Source organism: Ambystoma mexicanum, chromosome 6p, assembly GCF_040938575.1.
Source record: "Ambystoma mexicanum isolate Mex_15411 chromosome 6p, UKY_AmexF1_1, whole genome shotgun sequence".
Taxonomy (NCBI): domain Eukaryota; kingdom Metazoa; phylum Chordata; class Amphibia; order Caudata; family Ambystomatidae; genus Ambystoma; species Ambystoma mexicanum.
The window spans coordinates 768,110,372-768,131,773 of record NC_090935.1 but is presented as its reverse complement, the minus strand read 5'-3'; the positions used below and the strand labels follow the sequence as shown (position 1 = coordinate 768,131,773).

General features: G+C 46.8%; 1 protein-coding gene across 1 annotated transcript in view; it reads right to left on the bottom strand.

Annotated features, from left to right (window-relative positions):
* The window catches only part of SLF1 (SMC5-SMC6 complex localization factor 1), a 1,342,282-nt gene that overhangs the window by 63,180 nt on the left and 1,257,700 nt on the right, over positions 1–21,402 (bottom strand). Inside the window, exons 16-17 of the mRNA XM_069627641.1 lie at positions 14,880–14,972; positions 12,909–13,091 (exon numbers count right to left, since the gene is read on the bottom strand). Of these exons, the coding sequence (XP_069483742.1) occupies positions 12,909–13,091; positions 14,880–14,972 (276 nt within the window). The remainder of the gene's footprint in view (positions 1–12,908; positions 13,092–14,879; positions 14,973–21,402) is intronic.

Genomic DNA, 21,402 nt, shown 5'->3' with positions numbered 1-21,402 from the left:
TCTTTCTCAAGGACACACGCATCTTTTCTTCAAACTACTACACTGATGATACTCACATTTGGAAAGTCTTCAAGTGACTGCGGACCGACTGATTTTATGCCAAACCCTACAAGCTTTTCTTCCATCAAGAACGGATCCCATTCAAGGGATATATCTTGACAGAGCATGCAATCAAAATGGACCCTATGAAAATGTCAGCAGTGGTGGATTGGCCAGACCACATGAACATCAAGCGTTACCCGCACATCCCGATTCTGCTAAGTAAACCCTTTGCAAGTTGTCACACAAGCAGATGCTATTTAGCACCGCAAAGTTCTGTTCAACACAACACCAACCCCACTTTTTCCTGATTCCCAGTCTTCCATACACCGTGCAGGCAAATGCCTCAAACCAGGGTGTACAGGCCCTCCTGCAGCCAAAGGATTTTGTTATGCTGGTGCCCCAGCTGAATACTTATTTTTTGCGTACATTGCAGCCAAAAAAAACTCTAGTATTTCTGAAAAAGAATTGTTAAAGATTATAAAAGCCTTCATCACTTGGAGGCATCTTCTCGAAGCAGGGCAACATCCTATCACCATCCCCACTGATCATCGAAGGCTGGGGTACCTTGAGGCTGCAAATGCCATGATCACACAGCAAACCCGATGAATCCACTTCTTTGCAAGCTTTGATTTCGTGATATCCGTCAATCCAGGTTCCCAGAACACCAAGACTGGTGTACTTTCATGAAGAAGTTGTGGAACAAGTCGAAATCCCATTTGTCACACCTGACAAAATTGTCTCAATCTCTGGAACCCCTCTCAGCGCCAATCAAGTACTAATCATTCAATAGGGAAGATAAAGTTCCATGAAGACCAGACCAGTTACACATGAGAGTCCGTCAGCAAACTTTATTACACTGGCGCAGGTACACCTGGTGGGAAACTATGCAGTCTTATACTAAAGATTTTGTTAAAGGCTGTGGAGTGTGCACCAGAGCTAAGACCCCACTCTCGCAAAAAACAATGGGGCTGTTGCTTTCTCTTCCAGTCCCGGAAAGGCAGCGGCAAGTGTGTTCCATGGACTGCTTAGAAAATCTCCCCAAAATGCAGGAACACATCGCGATGTTGACCAGAGTGGATTCCTTACCAAGATGGCACATTTCATGGCTCTGACTTCTGTGTCCTCAGCTCTTATCCTTGCTAGCAGTCAAAACCATATCAAACCATATTTGATTGGTTGGGATCCCCCCTTATGTTTGATATGCTTACATTTATAAGCCTAGGTCATCCCCTACACACATGGCTCCCTATAGGATTGGAAATGCTGACTACTAGATATGGGGGCTAAGGAACATGCTTGGCTTCACACAGTATTTTTCAACATTGACAGATAAGGCAGAGTGGCCCAGGAACATGTCTTCCTTAAGGTAAAACAGCATGGTACACATAATGCATAATAATACTTAAAAACAATCTTTTACGACCCATGTATCACATCAGGGTTTTCCCTCCAGGATATGGGTCAGACATAGGTGGCAGAAGGACATATAGAGATAGTCCTTCCTCGTTTTCCATTACACGCTACACATAGGTGCAAGCGTTAACATCCCTGAACGCTGGTACAATCAGACGCGATACATATGCACTGCACATTGCTGTAAGTGCTTTTCAATTACAATTTTTTCATGGTATTTTTGGTGTATATACATGGCTATACATTTTTGTCCATTAACTTAAGGCTGTGTTTTGTAGCTGTGCTTTGTAGGTTTCTCCACTTCAATTAAAGGCCAGATATTTACTGGATAGCCTTGGCATAGTGAGTATGCAATGCATTTTATTTCCCATGGGCAATTAACCAGACTCCCTGCAATGCATTGGTGAATTTATGTATCTTTAGTTATAGGCGGAGGGGATTACCTTTGAAAATTTGGTGGATTTATGTATCTTTAATTATAGGCTGAGGGGGATTAGCTTTGAAAATTAAGAAAATTAAGCAAGTCCTGAGGAAACCAAGTCCAAAAATGGGGACATAGTTTTTGCTGAAACTAGAATAGGGATGATCACGGGAGGCCACTACATGAGTTTGACACAGAAGACAATTATATAATTAATCAAATATATTGTCTCTCCTACTAGACTCTGGATCTATTTTGATTGACATTTTGCTATCATGTGAAAAGGATTGGTCCTAGATTATATTCTTAGGATTCAGTATACTGCACTTTATATGTTATGCACTTTATAACTTTGTGCACTTGATTCATCAATATTTTTTGCTTTATTTTCTTTTGTATTGGTGTGTACTGTTTTTGCTACAAAGATGAGTTATATGTATGTTTGGATTTTGATTTCCACATTATTGATAAATGCTGACTATTTAAATTATTTTCTGTTGTACATTTTTTTCAACCTTTACACACATTTGTGCTTTAGGATACAGCAACATCAACCAGACTGGCAGATCGAGGGCTTGGAGGATCTGGGCTAGAGTTACTATCTTGAATTTGTTCTTGTGCAGATACAATTCCAGAGAAGTATTGAGTACCAACATCTTCCTCATTTTGAGTGTGTTAGCAGTTTGATGCACTCTTCGGAGGGCAAAATGGGGCAGGAAGGAGGATGACTGGGAGAGCGTTGAATGAAAGGGAGACAATATCCCTGATGAATGACCTGTAAGGTGCCAGCGTCAGACGTGGTGACAATTCTGAGCTGAACTGGGAAATTCTCCCTCCCTCTGGGACTTTTGAAAGCTGTGCCCTTCACAGGGGCTTTGCACCTAAAGCACCAGAGGGCACGGTGGACATTCCACCCCTTAGAGCCGCTTGCTATAGGGAGACGGCATGCCTGCTGCTTTTCTGAGAGTGCCTGACCCCTTCCACTTTGGGCATAGGAGGTGGAGGCCCGAAAACCCCTACCTTTGCCAGTGGGAGGGGTGGCGCTAGAGAGACCGACCACGAATGACAGACTCCCTATGAGCACCGAGAGCAGGCTCACATAAATCCCGATTACGGCACAGTGGCTGCCGACCGTGTTTGATGGTCCCTGCAGAGGTCTGAAGCTGTGGAGAGCGTGCCGAGGCTCGTTTTAGATTCGCCTGACCCACCGGTGTGCGGCAAATGGCGGATCAGGACTGCTTCAAGGCCGTTGCCAGCTGTGTTTCCCATGCCACACTCTGCCTGTGGTTGACGAGGAGTGGGCCAGAAAGAGCAGCCCCAAGAGCAGCCCTGCTGGGGTAAGTGGTGGATGAGCAGAGGTCAGGGGGTCCGGCTGGGGGTGCTGGGAGGACTGCCCCGGTGGCTGGCTCCATTGTGCTGTGCGGAGGAGTGCAGCCGTGGGTCAGGCTCGCTGCGTCTCTGCCCGTCGAGCGGTGGATCCAGAGCTGCCTGCCCGGTGGTGACAGAGGAGTGCCATTGATCTGATGGGGCGGGCGGAGAAAGTCTGGAGCAACCCAGAGCCTGGTGGCGGTGTACTGGATGCGAGGCAGACTCCTCTCCCCCTTGTGGTGGCAGCATATCTGGGCCCTCTGGGGCTTATTGTAGGGGCTATCTGTATAGCTGTGGCCCTTTGAGAGTGGGTGGCAACAGGTGGAGGTTGTGCCCACCTACAATTCCTGCGAGCCGAGAGGGAGCAGTCTGGTGATTTGGCACTGATGTGGCCATCAGCCTCCGAGGTCCGCAGGGGGGTGGCTCCTGCAGGATGGAATATTACCGTTGGCAGGGTCCTGGTCGCAGCGTACCATGGGCTTGGAGGGGTGTGAGGCGGACTATTGCAGCAGCCATGCTCTGGCCTGCATCTGTTGGTGGGCTAAATTCTCTCTGGCCCCAAGGCCATTGCGGCTGTAGGCAGTGCCCTGTGTATACTGAGGTGGTGCGGGCTGCTGCTGAGGATGGATGATGGTGGAGTGTCTTTTGCTACCTGCCTTAGGGTTGCTTGGTCGGGCTCCCCGATCACGGCGTCTTAGTGGCACTCTTGTTTTCTGTGTCATCGCTGGTTCTTTCGATGGTGAAAACTGTTAAGACACAGAAAATAACTCACCTTCGAGGCAAGATCCTGCTCCAGGACGTCCCGAGTCCAGTCCCCAGATGGAGGATCCAGGGCCGTCAGACGCTGCCATTGGGGTGTCAGCCAGAGAGATGAAAGTGGACATTTGGACGATTCTTTTGGATCTCAAGGCTGGCATGGTAGGGCTGGACTCAAAATTGGACTGCGGTGCAGGGGTCCAGGAGGTCGTTTGTGGGGGTCAAGCGCAGACTTCGGGACAATAACATACGATACTCCATGCTGTTCTATGTGAAGCTGTGGATTCAGTACGAAGGCCCATTTCTTCAATGCTCTGGGATTACTTTAAGTGCTATATCAGGGATGTTTGTATCGGCAAGAAAATGGGATTCTCTGACTAATCAGGAGGGATCTTGTGGCGAGTGAAGGGCAATTGAAACGACTAGAGGGGGACTATGCATTTGCAGTGGACCCAAAGTGCCGCAGGAGCTGGATGGGATCCGGGCAAACGCAGACAGGAACCTTAAATTCCTTGGTTGAGGGCATTTTGGGCTACAATACAGCAAACGCAAACAAAATCTGATAGAGGCAGATAGGAGACCTCTGCATGTGGAATGGATCAGAGATCCCCAGGGGAGACCTTTTTATGCTGATGAAGATATTGCTGTGGTGTTTCGGGAATTCTATGGATGCCCGAATGCCTCCTGCTACATGTAGGACGCAGCGAGTTTTCAGGCTTATTTGGAAGACACTGAGTAGTACTGGGTGGACTCCCCGTTTCGGGAGATGCTTAATCGTGGAGTGCCATTAGAAGAGATTCTGCAGGCTGTCAAGGAGCTTGCCGGTTTCAAGTCTCCTGTTCTGGACAGTCGCTAAGGTGAGTTTTACAAGTCCTATACTGCCATACTTGCCCCTGTGCTGCTGCAGGTGTATACTGAATCACTGGCAACCGTGTTTCTCCCCCCTTCGCTACGTGAGGCCAATGTAATCTTGTTGCATAAGAAATGGAAGCCAGGCGAGGATTATGCCTCCTACCAGCCGATATTCTTGATTAGTGTGGATGATAGGATATCCGCCAAGGTGCTGGCCAACCGGCTTCTCCCCTTAATGCCTTGGTTGGTGCTTGTGGACCAGGCCGGGTTTGTGCCCAGCAGGAACACTACATATCGACTCTGCCTTTTTGTTGGGGTCCTGTCTGCGTTGATGCTGGAGTCACAGACGGTCGCAGTGCTGTTGGACAACCAAAGGGCATTCCACTATGTTAATGGCCCTACCTATTAGCTGTTCTCTGGAAACTTGGCCTGGGGACTCACTTTGTCTTCTATGGTATCCCTGTTATATGCCAGTCCTATTGCGAGGATAGTGGTTGGGCGCCATCGGTCCAAGAGTATTGTCATGAGTCATCGGATGAGGCAGGGGTGCCCACTACCTCAGCTTCTTTTCGCTCTTGCAATGGAGCCCCTGACAGCCAACCTGAGTTAGCAGTGTCTCCAGCCGGGGTTGCAGCTGGGTCCGCATAGATTGATCATCTGACTATATGCGGATGATGTGGCTTTATTTCTTAAGGCCCCTCACGCAACTTGTCCCCCGTGATGCATGAGGTGATAAGGTTTGGGGAGTTCCCTGAGCGGAGGATCAACTGCAGCAAATCAGTGGTTTTCCACCTTACCAATGGGACGGTGGGGTTTGAAGATTTTGGGCTCACGTGGGAGTCGACGGGTGTTCGGTATTTGGTGGTGGAAATCTCATGTAATCAGGATACTCTATTTTGCGACAACTACAGAAGAGCTATTGGATCTCTCAAGGATCTGGTGGCAGAGGCTCCCTCTCACATTGTTGGGCAAATTTCTATTGTGAAAATGATAATTCTTCCTGTTCCTTAATGTTCCATTGTTACTCTTCTCTGGCTCCCCCTTGCCCCCGATTGCAGAGTATTAGCCTTAATTTGGGCTGGGAAACAGGCCAGGGTGGCTTACGCCACACTCGCGCAACCCTATGAGAAAGGGGGTTTGACTGTACCGGACCTGGAGTGCTACTACTGGGCGGCGCATGCTCATTATTTGGCGCACTGGTATTCTATGCATTTTGTCCGACTTCATGTTCAGGTGGAAAGGGCGCTGGTCGCCCCTCACCTCCTAATGCTCAGTGATTGTTGGGGCCTCGGGAGTGGTGGTTGCGTTCTTGCATATTGTGAAAGTGGCTTGCGCGATTTGGTGGAATGTGGCGTGCAGCATGGGGATTGATACCCTGTTCTTGCCACTGCTCTCAGTTAGGCACATACCTGGTATGGCGATTACAGGGAAAGGGCGTATAAGTGGGTGGACAAACTGGGCATTACCTCCTTTGGCGATTTATTTGTAGAAGATATGTTCCTTTCACTGCAACAGGCAAGGGATAGGGGTGGGCCCCCCTCCCATGATATCTTTTTCTATTTCCAGATGCAGAATGTCTTTAAGGAGACATTAGCCTTGTACCCCGGCAGAGCCTCCCACGTGGGTAATATTACATGGGCTGATAGTCACGTGGTGGGGGGGTGGAGGTCGCTTGGTTTCATGCTTATACAGCAGTTTCATGGCTGACATCCCATGGGATGGGGAGATGCTGAGGTTGCTTTGGGCGAGGGCTTTAGGCAAAGACATGGTGAGCGATGATTGGCAATATGTATGGAAGCAAAGCCAAAAAGTGTCCTTGAATTCTAAATTTAAGCCGATCCACTTAACTTCCTGCACCAGGTATATCGCACCCCAACTAAACTTCACAAGCAATTGCGCCCACCCCGGACTCGTGCCAGGTGGGGCCTTGGTCCAGCTGAGCTCCTTCATTTGGCCTGGGAGTGCCCGCAGGTGTCCCAGTATTGGGGGAATGTGGTTGCCAAGATTTTGCTCAACGTTGGGGAACAAATTGCTCACAAACCTAGGGTGGTGCTCCTCTGGTGTACAAGGGGGTTGCCACGTGCGGTCAGATGCCAGGTAAGTCTGCTTTTGGTAATGGCCCAGCAGGAGGGTCTCCATGTTCTGGTGGAAGGCCCCCCCCCAGTATGCAAATGTGGTTGCCGGATGTGGCGTACTGCCATGATATGGAGACAGCAGGTATTTGGACTGTGCCATTGCATGCTCGCCCTCCAGATGTGTGGGTGCCATATTTACAGTATTTGTTGACTGCTGTGGATAAAGTATGTAATATGACGCTATTGCTGGCCTCACTGTGTTGTTGCAGCAGCTGTCAGATGCATTTTGTATATGCTGGGTCATTGCTGGTCTCGGACTCCATGGTTGTGTTGGGGTGTGATTGCAACATGAATCAAGGTTTTTTTTAAAAGAAAAAAAAGAAGGTTGCTACACTGCCAACCCAAAGGACTTTGCTTTGGCCTTAGAAGACTGGAACACCTGCAAGGAGTCATTAGGATTTGCCCCAAAGAAGTTATGCCCGTCAAAAGGCATATCCAGGAGCTTTGGCAGCACATCCTGAGTGAACCCTCAGTTCCTCATCCAGAAGTGCCTCCTCACCACTGTGCCTGTAGCCATAGCTCTTCGAACAAAGTGAGCTTTATCCAGTCCCAACAGCAATTATTTGGTGAAAAGTTCCCCTGTCATCTTGAACCAAGGCCTCAAAGAAAATGTGGCCAAGGCACAGAAGGCGTTTATCATCCCAAGGGTAAGACTTGGTGGCGAACATTTTCTTCACCCATGCATCCAACCTTTTCCTTTCTTCTGTCTAGAAGCAGATACGGAAATGTGGATGTCTTCAGGTTGGCGGTCGTAGCCTGAACCACCAAGCCCTCACGGGAGGCGTGGGTGGAAAGAAAAGCAGTGTCTGATGGACCCAGGCACTATTTCTTAGCCAAGTTTCATTTAACTGCTGAGACACGGGAAGGACTCCACCAGGGCTTCTGCACCGGAGCCTCAACTACAGAGTCCAGGACATCTGTAAGCTTAAACTGAACTTTGGGCCTGGAAGGGGCTGATCAACAAGGTGGTGAAGACATTTGGTTTATCATCCTTTGAAACGAGGTCTGATGCTTTACCAGAGTCGGCTCTGGTAAAATGTCCAACTCTGGGGATGCGTCCAGACCTGTGGCCTCCTGCAGGTTGTTTAGTGGCCTTTCATCTTGCTGAACTCTTCAACCTGTCCTTAGACTCAGCTTGCTTTCCCTCTATTTTCAAATTGGCCATGGTCATCCCACTCCTAAAAAAAAAAAAAAAAAAAACAAGGGGCTGACCAACATCTACCAGCAAACTTTCACCCTGTGTCTCCCCTTCCGACCTATGCTAGAGTGCTTGAAAGAGCTCTGTTCAACCGTCTTACACATTTATAAGACATCCACAACCTTCGAGACCCCCTACAAGCAGGTTTCCGCTCCTGTCACTCCATGGAAACTGCACTCATGAACGTCTCCAACTTCATCTCCTCTGCTAAAGCACTCTAACCTATCCTCTATACTAATTCTCCTTGACTGGTCTACTGCCTTTGACACCGTCGATCACTCTGATCTCCTTAATCCTCTCTTTCTTGTTGGGATTTGCCCTTGTCTGGACTGAATCCTACCTGGCACCTCACCAATTCTCTGTCTCCTGGAGCAACAACACCTCTCAACTCACTCCTCCAACTGTTGGTTTTCCACAGGGCTCTGTCTTGGATCCTCCGCTCTTTGCAATCTACACCTCTGCTGTTGGGGCACTAATCACCTCCTTTGAATTCTCGTACCAACTCTTTGCAGATGACACCCATATCTTCTTATCTTTTCCTGAATTTTCCTCTGATCTCTCGAACCAAATTTCCAATTGTCTCTCTGCCATTAAATATTGGATGAACTCTCAGATGTTAAACAAACAAAATGGAGGTTCTCGTCTACGCTGCTAAATATTCAATCTCATCTCTTCTCCTGCCTAACCAGTTCCCAACTAACACTCTCCTCTACTCTTCTTCAGCTAGAAACATCTTAAATATTAGGAAAAGCAGACGCCTCCTTCCTTTTAACACTGAAAAGAATCTCTTAACCACTCTTATATTCTCTAAACGGAACTACTTTGCGAGCATTGACTTTTGTCTCTTGAAATATGCTTTCAGTCCCCTTGACAAGATCATTAACTTTGCTACCAGTACTCTCTTTAAACTCCCCTCGCTTCACATCTACTTCCTTGTAACGTTACAAGGCAGGATGGCTGACAATGCAGGGCCAGATTTATAATTTCTTCTCCTGGTTCACGAATCTATGCACGGTAAGGCACCACTGTATCTATCCTCCTCTATCCAACTCTACAAGCCTCCTCGTAATTTCTGCTCTGCCTCCTTGACTACCCTTGTGGCTCATCGCTCTCCCCGGGCTTCATCTCGCTTCCGCTCTTTCTCTATTCTTGCTCCACTTGCATGGAATTCTCTTCCACCCGGACATTTGAAAAACAGACCACAATGATTTGTTCAAAACCAAATTAAAAAACTATCTCTTCGCCTCCTAATTACCCTCTTAACCTACCTATCATCTGCCTTCTAGCTAACATTTTTCTCTTGCTTCTACCCTGCCTCTGTCCCTCACTTTTTACTTCCACCACTCTAGCACTACATCCATCAAGGTAGCTGTACTGCCTACCTGCACTTGAAAATGTCTAATGTTGGTTGTCCCTAATCTAAGCATGTCCACCCATGTATTGTACCAGATTACCGTTCCATGTATCCCCTGCCCCCAACAACCTGGTCAGAATGTCACTCAAACTCACCCCATTGTAGGAATCTCACTACTTCCTGTCAAATCGGATTTCTTATCTATTGTACACTCTTTTGTGATCATAAAAAAATAAAAAAACAATAGTCCCTCTACCTTCTTCATAAAACTCCACTGGGAAATCATGCACCTCTCGAGGGCATATGCATTCCATCTCACAAGGGAAAGGATGCCCCCTCTTAATCAAACAGCTCACCCATATTCTACATAACTGCCCCTATTGGAAGCCGGGCATACTCAAGAGCAGTTTCAGTGCCACTGGTGCCCAGCAACACACAGCACAGGGACGGGTCATGGTACATTGGAGTTGGGGCCGAGCCCGTACGCGTGCAGTCGCGGTCCTGCACAGGGTCCCTGTCAGCTTGTTCAAGAGTGGTGGGCACTGATGGCATTGTCGGCGTCAAGGCCAAAGTCGCAAGTGTTGTAGGCAAAGATGTCAAGTATGTTAAGCCTATAGCCTTCCCATTCCACCATGGGGGAGGAATGGGTGGGAAACAGTACCTGCAGAGCTGTTTCCTGGAGCGACGAGGCTTCTTATTTGAAGAAGAAGAATGGAGCTGAGAGGAATTGCCCAGTGAGTGCATCCTCTTGTGGTTCTTTTTCTCATTTGGGCAGGGCCCGGACCTCTGAACACTCCTGCTAACCCTGTGTCCTTGAACAAGACATCTTACTGCCTTTTTCCTTGTAGAAAAACGTAAAGAGCTTTGCCGCCTGTTCCCAGATCGCCTTCGGATGAATTGACTGACCATCACTTACAGTTCTGAGGGTTGTGCTCCTCCCATAAACAGTAAAGACAGATCCTGTGACATTTGTTGTATGCAGGTTCGTGCAAGGCCTGAAACCCAAGGCCTTTGCGGGAGTATGCATTTCGCAAAAACTCTGAGTAGCAATGTTGCTGACGTGAACAGAGTGCATGCTCGATATATACTGGCCCTGACATGTCAGGCAAGGGCCGTGTAGAGACATCAGACAGAGAAGATGAGGATCTGTGCTGCCACCCATGGTGGCACAAAGGTTTCCCAAGATCAGCTGCTCTAGAGTTAAAATAACGTTGTCAGAGCAGGAAGGGAATTGGGGGAGTCAGGGGAAGACAGTGCCTTGTGCCAGCAGTGGGGGAGGCAGACCAAAACACAAACAAGGAACAGTAAAGCCACTTCATAGGCTTCTCTGCCTTCCTTGCAGAGTAAAGGCCTATAGGACTGCATTTCCCAGCAGTGCCTGGGCCAGAAACTACAGACCGGAGGCCACGTCGGGTGTGGCTCCTCTACGCGCATGCGAGCAACAAAAAACACAGGGCTTGTGCCCACGACGTCGACCAACAGGACGCACATTGAGCAGCACCAGCCAAGAAAGCCCAGAAACCACACGTGAGGGACATGCCACACAGGAAACACATTCTGGCCCGTTGCATACCAAAGATAAGTCTTGCAGCGCTAGCACTACCTAGCGGGAAGCAAGGGGTTGCGCAGGGGGGCCAGCCCCACCAGTTCTCTGGCACTTGCCCCACGCTGAGCTAAGTCATGCTGCATGCTCTACTCTATGCTATACCTAGCGCACTTCCATATTAACCAGCACTCCCTCACCGCGCTTCTCACCTTGGAAAAATCTATCTTACCCAGCCCGGAAAGCGGTCCATGCACCACAAACGATCTCAGAGTACTTTTCTGATGCTGCATGTTAAAACCACGTGCGGCTGAACGCACAACCCTGCTGGTTATATTCTGCATGTCAGAGCCACGTGCAGCCCCCAAAAGAGCTGCATGTTGATAGCCATGTGCGGCCATAGCAGGAACCCTGCATGTGATAAGCAGCCAAAAGAGCTGCATGTTGATAGCCACGTGCAGGCATAGCAGGAACCCTGCATGTGATAAGCAGCTAACATAGATCCCAACTACTCCTAGACTAGATTACATGCACGTGCAAGCCATGTGCAGCAGAAGGTTAATGGGCACTAATTGTGCTGCTTTTTTGCAGTGTTGATCTGCTACCACAAGGCAGCCTGATTCAGAGGACTCGCAGGAGCACAGGTGACACTCCGGACAGCAGAAACCAAAGCTAAGTTTTATATTGTGATATGGGCTATTGTCTATGATATGATGAAACCGTAGTATGTTTAATGGGGATCAAGTGAATCGAACATGGGTGTGTGTGTGTAAATGTTACTGTGATCATTATACAGGTTTTCCCCAACTCCCCCAACCCATCCATCTAGCCTTCCTATCCCTCTTTCCTGTCTTCCTTGAACCCCTGTACCTATCCAACCATTGAGATCCTAATCCTCCTAGCCCTGCTGGGGTTGTGGAGCCCTGTGTAAGCCTGGTCTTGCAGGTCCCAAAACCACAGTGGGGGTGGTTGGTTCGTGCCACTCCTGCACCTGGGAGCAGTGGATCCTGGCAAACATAGATGAGGAATCGGTGGGCGGAAGGGATCCATTAGAAATGTAGGTACAATATGCGGACTGTATACAAAAAAAGACCACCTAAGACCAGACTAAGTGACCCCAAATTTACAGTTGCAGGTTCTCATGATATTTTGTTTTAGGCAGTTGCCCTTGCCTACGTCACCTGCCCCTCCTTGAGGATAGCCCAGCATGCTTCTGTCTATGCAGATCACTTAGGCCACACCCCCTTGTTACAGCCTACCCTTACCCCTGGTTTCCTCATCCCACTTAAAGGACTGGCAGTAAGAAAGCAGTGACATTTGCAGTCAGCTCATCTACAGTATATGTGTGCACAAATTGCATACATGTCTACTCTTCGACATCATGGATACATTGAACTCTGCAGGACAATAGACTTAAGCGCGCCAATTTTACAAGAGCTTCAACTAAATAGCAAGGAGTTATTTTACATGGGCATACTGAGTGAATGGTACAATTCGTATATACAAGGCCCTGTAAATTACACATAATTGTTTTTAAAATATATTGTGTGATATAGATTCAACTTTAGCACATAATGACTACGTAGTCACTCGAAAGATTACGCATAACCATTATACGTTAAATTGCGATAAGGTTTATCTCAACACAAAAACATGCAAAATGTGACAGTTGTGAGCATGCCTTTTGAAAAATAAAAATGCTGACATGCCATTTCATTTGTAAAATCAAAGCAAATCAAACATACAGAGTATACCAAGCATCGTGCCAGGTCTTCCATCCAATTAGGATAATGCCTTCCAAAGCACGCGGCTTCTATTTCACTCACCTCCATACTGAAGTAGCAACTTGCCAATTTCGATGTGTCCGTTTGACAGTGCGTCATGCAGAGGCGTCACCCCGTCCACTTGACTGAGCAGGTCTGCCTCTGGACAGCGCTGCAAAATTTCCTGGACACATTCAGCGCTGCCATGGTTACACGCTTCATGCAAGGGCGTCCAGCCGGCGTAGTCTGAATTATGAATTAAGGGCGGATATTTATAAAACAGGAACAGAGAACACATAGCAAAGAAATGAAGTGTCAGGTTTTGGTGCTTCAAATTTTCTAGGAGCACTTTAAAACGCATTGCCCATAGAGAGCAGGTGATCGATGTTTTCTATTTTGTTTGTTCACATTTATTGCGCGGTTTAACCGGACACTTATTTTATAACAAGACAATCATTCGTTAATATATTATGATAAGCATGTGTGCAATGTCACTTTAAAATTATGAAAATTAGCAAATACAAAAGCCAGGTGTACAAAGTGTCTGCATCGTCAAACAGACTGGAACCGCTCATCAAAGTCAGTTTTTATTACAAAAATATATAATTTGCGGTCACTGCTTTGATTGAGTTCACACAGATGGGATTACAACAAAGTATGTCGTCTTTAGAAAACCAATCCCTAACATAGTTTGGTCAGTTAAGGTTCAAATTACTGTTCAAGCTTCAGATAATTATCAAGGCATTTTGTTCGTTGGGAATGGTAGTTTGCCTCACCATATTAGAATGGTGGCAAAGAGGATCCAATTAAGCTAAAGGGGGTTATTAATATTTTATTTTAGATTCAGCAGCAAAAGATTGAATAAATGCCTAAGTGTGACTGAGGCAAAAGTCAATTTCTCTTCATTCTATGGTAGTGAAATTTGAGGCTACTCCGACTGTTCCGGTCTGGATTATGCTTAAAATGAGTTCTTAAGGAAGTTAACTGGCCTGTCCTCTGGCACATCGGGAGATGCTTTTAGGCTGGAATTGGGGGTGCACAGCGGAATGTACGCTTGTGGAGTTCTTTGCAAAAAACAAATAATATCAAGCACCCAAACATAATGAATTCGGTAGCTGAAATAGCTTAATCGTCGTCACCGTAGGATAAGTACTCAGGATTTAAATGTGGTGTGGCACTAGCGAGGATATGGGGCATCGTCTGCATCGACTTTGGTCAATCCTATATATATAAAGCAAGCTCTCAAAGACAGGGCGGCACAGCTAGAACATGCTTCCATGTTGAAGCAGATCTGTGGTTTACCATCAAAGATATTCTTTGTAGCTTCATGCAAGAGTTTTGCCAACACTATTAGCCCCTTTAGCCCTCTAGTATATAGGAGGAACATTTTATGATCCGCCTAAATGTGTTGGCATTATTGGGAAGCATGAATTGGTTGAGGTACAACAAGGAGTGTGCACGTGGGCTAAGTTGCAATGAAGATCTACATTCCCTGTTGATTTCTCCTATTTTGCGTGACCTTAGGCGGCAATGAGCCAGAAAGCATTTGATTAAAAATGAAATTAAGGCGAGCAGGGAAGCAATGTGTTTATTTATGAATCTTAATGATCCAAATTGTATATCCTATGTTTGTAAAAGCCGCTTTAAAAAAACATGGAAGACCTTATTACAATTTTATCTGTTTTAAACAGGGTTGGGGTTTTAAGTCTTATTGTTTGAATGGTTTTATGTTGTAATATCAATTGTTAATGGCTAATAAAAATGTCTCTCTAACTTGAAGAAGAAGAAACATTAGTCATTACAGCAGGTTGCAAGTGCTAAAATTCCACTGTGTCCTAAACTTTTGCTAGTGGGATCTGGTTGCGATGGCCCTGCATCCCAGCTTCTCTGTGCCCTCTTACATGCAAACCACTAAGTATGTGCGCTCCATACAGCCTCAGACGCTTCCAGTTAGGCTGGCACTTTATGAGTCCTATGTATACAGACAACTGCAGGCAAAGTATGATAAAGATGACACAGCAAGGGTGAACTCACCTTTGACATTAATGTCTACTCCCGGCCAGCTCAGCAACAGAGTCAATTTCTCCACCTTGTTGTGTTTGCAAGCTGTATGCAGACCAGTCTCTCCTATGGAAAGAAGGATGTATTAGAGTAGACGAGGCTGAAAAGGAGCATAATTAAAGTCTATGTTATGGGCGGTGGAATATTCAATCACGATCAAGAAAGTCTTTTCAGCTGTATGAACATATTTGCACATTTTGGGGAAAAAACACAGGCCTCCAGTCCCATGACTGGCCTAAGAATGCAATTTTATGTCAAGACCAGAAGCATGCGTTTTGAGGGGCTTTTGAAGCAGCAAAATGGTGCCTCTAAGAAGGTGGGATGCCATCATCTATTGCTACCTGCAAATGAGAGGAAGAGAAAATTAAGTCTGTCAATGTCCGGGCGTGGGTTTAAAAAGGGCTGCTTGCACATTCGTTTTGGGGAGCTTCCAAGCTGCAAAATAGGTGGGCAAAATCTAACCCTGAATGCTGAGGAGTAGGGGGAGAAAATGAAGTCTGACCATACCCATGCACAGGTTTAAACGGGGGTGCTTGCATGCATATTGCAGGGTTCAGGGGCTACAAAATGGTGGCTTTTAGAGAGAGGGTGGTTAAAATCTAACCTTAACTCTAATGTCACAGCTCAGAAAGTAGCGCGGACAGCCCAGCTCCACTCGCTGGGCAGGCCAAGCATCGCTTCAATATACTATTATTCAGAACACTACACTTATTAGTGTTTTGGATGACAGTATGTTCAAGATGCAGCGTTGCGAGGAGTTCGGTCCCTGTGCCCTGGAGGCCCCTGCTAACAAGGCGCGCCAAAGGGGGACCTGAACCGAACACGCTGTGGGCAAACGGCGCGCTGAACGGCCCACGCCAAAATGGCCTGCTTCATGAGCGAGGAACTGGCAATTCCTCTGTACTTGAAAATGGGGCTTGGCACATGTGATTCTGTTTAGCGTATTCCTCTCTCCTGCACAACTATGAAGGTTTGGGAGGCTGTATTCCAGGTCTGATGGGAATTTGTGGCATACCATCTTAAAGGAAAGGGGTAGCACGCAGTTTGCCATTTCGTCTCTCTTGTATATTTATTATTTTTGAACAGTAAGTGTTGGCGCCAGACCCGCTAATGTCTCCAAAAAACATGCAAGTCACTTTTCAGATATTGATACCATCATTGACTCAACTGGCGGAGGCAATGATCATCTGGCTCCAGTAGTGGGGTCAGGGTCCATAACAACTAACTGGGTGCGGGGGGAGGGGGGGCTGGTCATTGAAGCAAAACAAACTGGCCAAGAATATTAAGCTCAGACTCGTGCCAATAATGGTTGATTGGCCAACTAGCCCTATGGTGCAGCTCAAAGAGACAGGTACTTGTTAGGGAGAATTCTCTCTTAAGGCTAATTTCCCAAACCTAGTGAGTCCCCCCAGCAGCTTTGCTGGATTTTTGGGGTTTATTTTTTTCTCCTGCTAAGAGTGAGACTCTTTTTCTCCCACTCTTAGACATGATTTGAGATGTCCTTTGACTTTGTAATGTGTTTTATGGGCTATGGGGTCTTTTACTACATAGGGCTTCATTTTTTTTGGTATGTGCGTTACACAGCACCCTCAGTGCAGTAACACAGGGGTGTCATAGTGACCCCCAAACATAGACTCCATACCCTGGGACTGACTACTGTCTCCCAGGGCATGTAAAGTCACTATTGGCTTTACTAGTCTTAAATTGTGAACAGAACCAGTACAAACCATCATATTATGGAAGTACTGGTAGGGGTAATTCGATTTCCCCTGGGTCTGTTTTCCAAGGGGGCACTGTCCAGTCCCTCTTTGTCGAGTTTCTGGCTGGTGGCAGTGGATACCACGCGAAATATTCCACCGGAATATTTCCTATGGGATTTTCCCATCGATTTTAAATGCACCACTTTTTGGTGCAATGTTAAAGATACCGCCGAGTGATTTATTTAATATTTATTCCCCGGTTGGGTCTTTTTGCCAGGACTCGGTTTTAAAATGGCGTTTGTGTTCGCCTCTGAAACTCTAACCCAAGTCGAGCCCTTTGTTTCACTTTTTGGCGGGCTTCTCCACAGAAGCCCTCCAAATGGTGCCACTCTGTCTGGGGTCAACAGGATGTGTGGGAGGGGGATTAGGCACCCTGGACTGAGTTGCCTTGGTAACTCAAGTCGCACTCTTGTGTGATTGGCCCAGTGGTGAGCCGCCCGGCTCACCACTTAGCATGTTTGAGTGAGAGCTAGGCTGTTGAATGGGGGTTTTGCTGCATAAAAGCAGGGCTTTGGGGACTGGAACTTCAGAAGTCGCCACAGGACCTAAAGAATTTGAAGAGTGGAGAAGCTGAGCCATCTACAACGACGACACCACCGGTGGAGCCCTGCTGTACAAACTCACCACTTCCCCGACGACAGAGAAGATCTTCTTCCAGGAGAGTCTTCTTCCCTTTGAGCTGGTGGGAACAACCAGTTTGCCCTTTTCGCCTTCCTGGATCGTCTCATGGTCGAATCGCCTGTGCCAAGCACCCCGGCGGCCGGATAGACACGCTTCACCACTACCGCGAATAAAAGGGTAGTACCTTTTAACCGGGAAACTCTGCGACTGGTTTCTTCCCTGGCAGTGCAACGACCTCCAGCTTTCCTCCACGTCGATATCCTCTCTTCCTCTGGACGAAGCCCCGACTTGCACCCGCTGCGAGGAACAACTTCCCCCCGCTGGAGCTTTCTCACCATTTCAGGTACTGTGTCCCGCCTGGTCTCCCTTGCAACAGACTGTCCAAGGCGTCCCGTAAATCCTTGACTCTCTATCCTGGGGTGACCTCGGACCTGTTAACATTATCTTTCAGACTTGATCCAACCTCTTTTTGACTTTTCTGCAAAGACATTGAGTGCATTTCCACTATGTGATCTTGGGCACATTCTGCCTTGCTCTCTCCAAGAGTGGGCCTGGCCTCTTTTTGCTATACAGGAGACCCTGCCTTTCTTGACTTGCTGTGGTTTCTTAAAAGTGTTGGTACTGTGTGTTTTTCCTATTCTGCCTTTTCTCTCCCTTTTTAAACAAATTATTGGAGTGCCATCTACGGTTACACGCTCACCTCTGTTTTACTAAATAAGTGGTGTCTTAACCTAGACTTGTCGAATAATTAACTAGGGAGGTGTATATACTTATAGTGACTGTGTTTGAACTTGCTTGACATATTAGTGCCAGTGTATTATTACAAGTGTGTTTTTAAATAAATTATTATATACTTTTATACAAAGCTCTGGTCAGTGTTTGCTTGTGCTAATGTATTTTTAGCCCTATTGTGTATACTCTATATACTGCCTAACTCTTCTTAAGAGAAGTGTGACTGCTCAGCCACAGCTACCAGGTAAATCTGGGTGGTACAGACTGCTACCAATTGGGTTTACTGCTAACACCTGTAGTCTTAAACTTTTTGTAGTGGTCCCAAAGGGAACTGCACAGGTTTCTGCCTAACAGTACTGATCCCATTAGTCAGGATCAAACTGTGGGTAATCCACAGTCAATGAGTAATCAACAGCTCACAAAGGGTTAAACGGCTCTATTGGCATTCAAACTTGACAGAGGCACTGGGAAGAGCTCATCAGTCCAAAATTACTTCCTTTTAGACACCTCACAGTTCAAGTTCTAAAGCCAATAACCCGAATATGACAACATTGCCACATAGGGTTCAACCGCATGTGGTCTATGTCGACCCGAATGATACATAGGACCAAGCGATCCCACTGGTATTTAGAGAAGTGGGTATGAATGGCGATACTCCACAGGATCATTCCACACTAGTTTTATTTTATTTTAAAATGTTTTTATTGGCATTTGGCATTCGCTGTTATATTTCCAACCAGTACAATCGTGGTTTATGTCTATGCATGAATTACAAATCTCTTATGTCTTACAAGGCATGGGTGTTATTAAACAACAAACAAAACAAACAAAGAGAGAACGAGAAAGAAAGAAAACAGAACAAGTAACAGTGGTAACAGTGACTGTCCTTTGAACTCTGTGTGGTTATAGTCCTCATTTCCGTAGATGAACCCCAGTCTCCACTCCATTGGGCTCTGGCCGGTGCCCATGGCACGATCATTCCACACTAGGGGAAGGTTTAGGTCCAGACTGTTTTGTGATAGGTTCTACGAACACAAATTTGACGGATCCCTTAAGGGTCAAGTCGCCTCTTAGGGATTTCAATCTGGCGTGTAATGTGGCGTTCTTCTAAGATCACTGACTGGGAGGTAAACAGAGACATGGCCTTAAGGGGTTGAACAGGACAAGGGTACTGGACTTATTTACCCAAATACCCCCACTGAGGTCTCTACATTATGGAGACATTGAATTTATTTCTCTTTCTGTCTGACAACCATATGGCCTTATACTTTTTCTCTGAGATTGTTTCTAATTTGGTTTGGACACAGGGCGCCATCTTTCATTCCCTGGGATACCACTTATTTGAACTTAAGTCCAGCGAGGCGGCCAAGCTATTTTATCACCACCTGCTATTGTCCCGAAACTGCCCATAATCTCGAATTACATGGCTTCACATGTACAAGCTACCATGCAAGGAGAGCTACCATCTATCACCAGGACCAAAGATGCACCGGATTGGTCCTGAATTGAGTCAGCCATTAAAAACTTTGTGTCCCATTACGGTTGGAATTAATCAACCCTAGCAATGAGGAAATTAAGATTTGTCTAGGAATGTTTGTGGTATGAACAATTTGTGGTACACGTTGCAGGGCTCCCCCGATACACGTAACTTTAACATCTTGTTTATACAAGAAACTATGTGTATGGGATCATTTGTTTTGGAGGAGTATTGCACTTTCACATGTCCAGCGAGGTATGTGGCGAAGGGTAGACCCCACCGGAGGCACGGCCATCGCCGTAGACATCAAGCTTCTGATTACATCCCCCTACTGGTTTGCTGGCGGGGGTATCCTGGCGGTGCACACCTGCTTTCCGAAGGGAGTCAGAGATGTTCGGTTAGTCAACATCTATTGGAACCCAGGTAAACAATCTATTTCTGTTTTTCATTCGCTTTATCTCCGACTTTTAAATCTTGGCTGACGGCAGGCTATCAGGATGCTATGATTGTGGGGGGACATTTTAATGCCTATTGTGACAAGGGCCAGGACCTTAATTCTCTCTTTTGTATCCCGCATAACTCCACTATAAAGCTTATGAGGGGCCTGGCATGGTATACCTTCATGTCTACCTGGGACATGCACCAATTAGAGGTTTGGCAGCCAGAGGATGTACTTCCTTTAACTTGGCATAGGGGCACTCGTGGATTGGCTATTTCTTTGGCTCCACCCTTCTTGAATCTAGGTTTTCTAATAATTTCTTTCATGACCCTGGGGTTAGTGATCATCTGATAAACTTCTCAATGAAGGAATGTATGGTTAGGCATTGTGAGAAACCGGAAGGTGTTCTCCCAAGTAGACCTTGGGAAACCCTTACTCAGGTGGACCAGGTGAGGGCTGGCGCTCTCAGAGCCCAACCCTGCAGGTGGACAAGCGAGGGAGGCTCACCTGGAACCCGGGGTTATCCTCAGGGGAACGCTCCATGTGAGACGTGGTACTATGCAGAAGAAGGAGAGGCGAATAATATCTATGAGGCCTTATAGGATAAAAACACATCTGCCCCACCTCCTTCCATTAAATCTCTTCTACCTAGATCCAATGACCCCTCCGTACAGAAACAATCCCCTAAGATTTCAAACATGCTTGTTCCCAAAGATTATGCATCTCAACATCCCTCTTTGTCTGTTCCCTACCCGAATACTCTCAGTCATTGCCCTTCCCATTCTTCCTCACGTCCCTCTAATTATTCTTCGCAGTAAAACCAGTATGCTGTATTTACAGAACACTACGATTCCCACAATCCCCTCTGTTCACTTCACAATGCCAGTTACTCTCATTTGCTTCACAAACCCTACCAATCCTGTCCCTCTGGTTGTCTTTGAAAACACCAATCTACTATGACAGAATACTACTGTTCCCACAATCCCCTCTGTTCTGTTCTCCATCCCGGTCATTCTCGTCCATTTCACAAACCTTCCCCATAGGACAATCCAACAATACTTTTTCTCCATCCAACCCATAGGACCCTCCGGAACTCTACCACCCTCCTTTTCCACCCTGGACACTTCCTTACATTGTGACAGACAACAGACTTGTAACACACCTGTTTACCTGACATGTCCCGACACAAGGGTCAAGCAAAGGCATGCAATTAATTTAAATCAGACACACCTGACGGCCCTTCATTTTCCCCAGAGGAATAAAAGGTGGAGTAAGAGCGCAGTACGAGCAAGGCGAGCATTGCAGACAGCACAATGAAGTGGCTAACCCAGCGTGGCAGTTCAAGAGAAGGAGCAATGCAGCGGGAAGAGGGAGGGTGGCGAGGAGAGAAGTGAAGTGACCTTGCCCTTTTCGTCCCAGGCCTACAGAACCTTTGTGGAAGAGAGCCTAAGACTGTGAACCATAGCA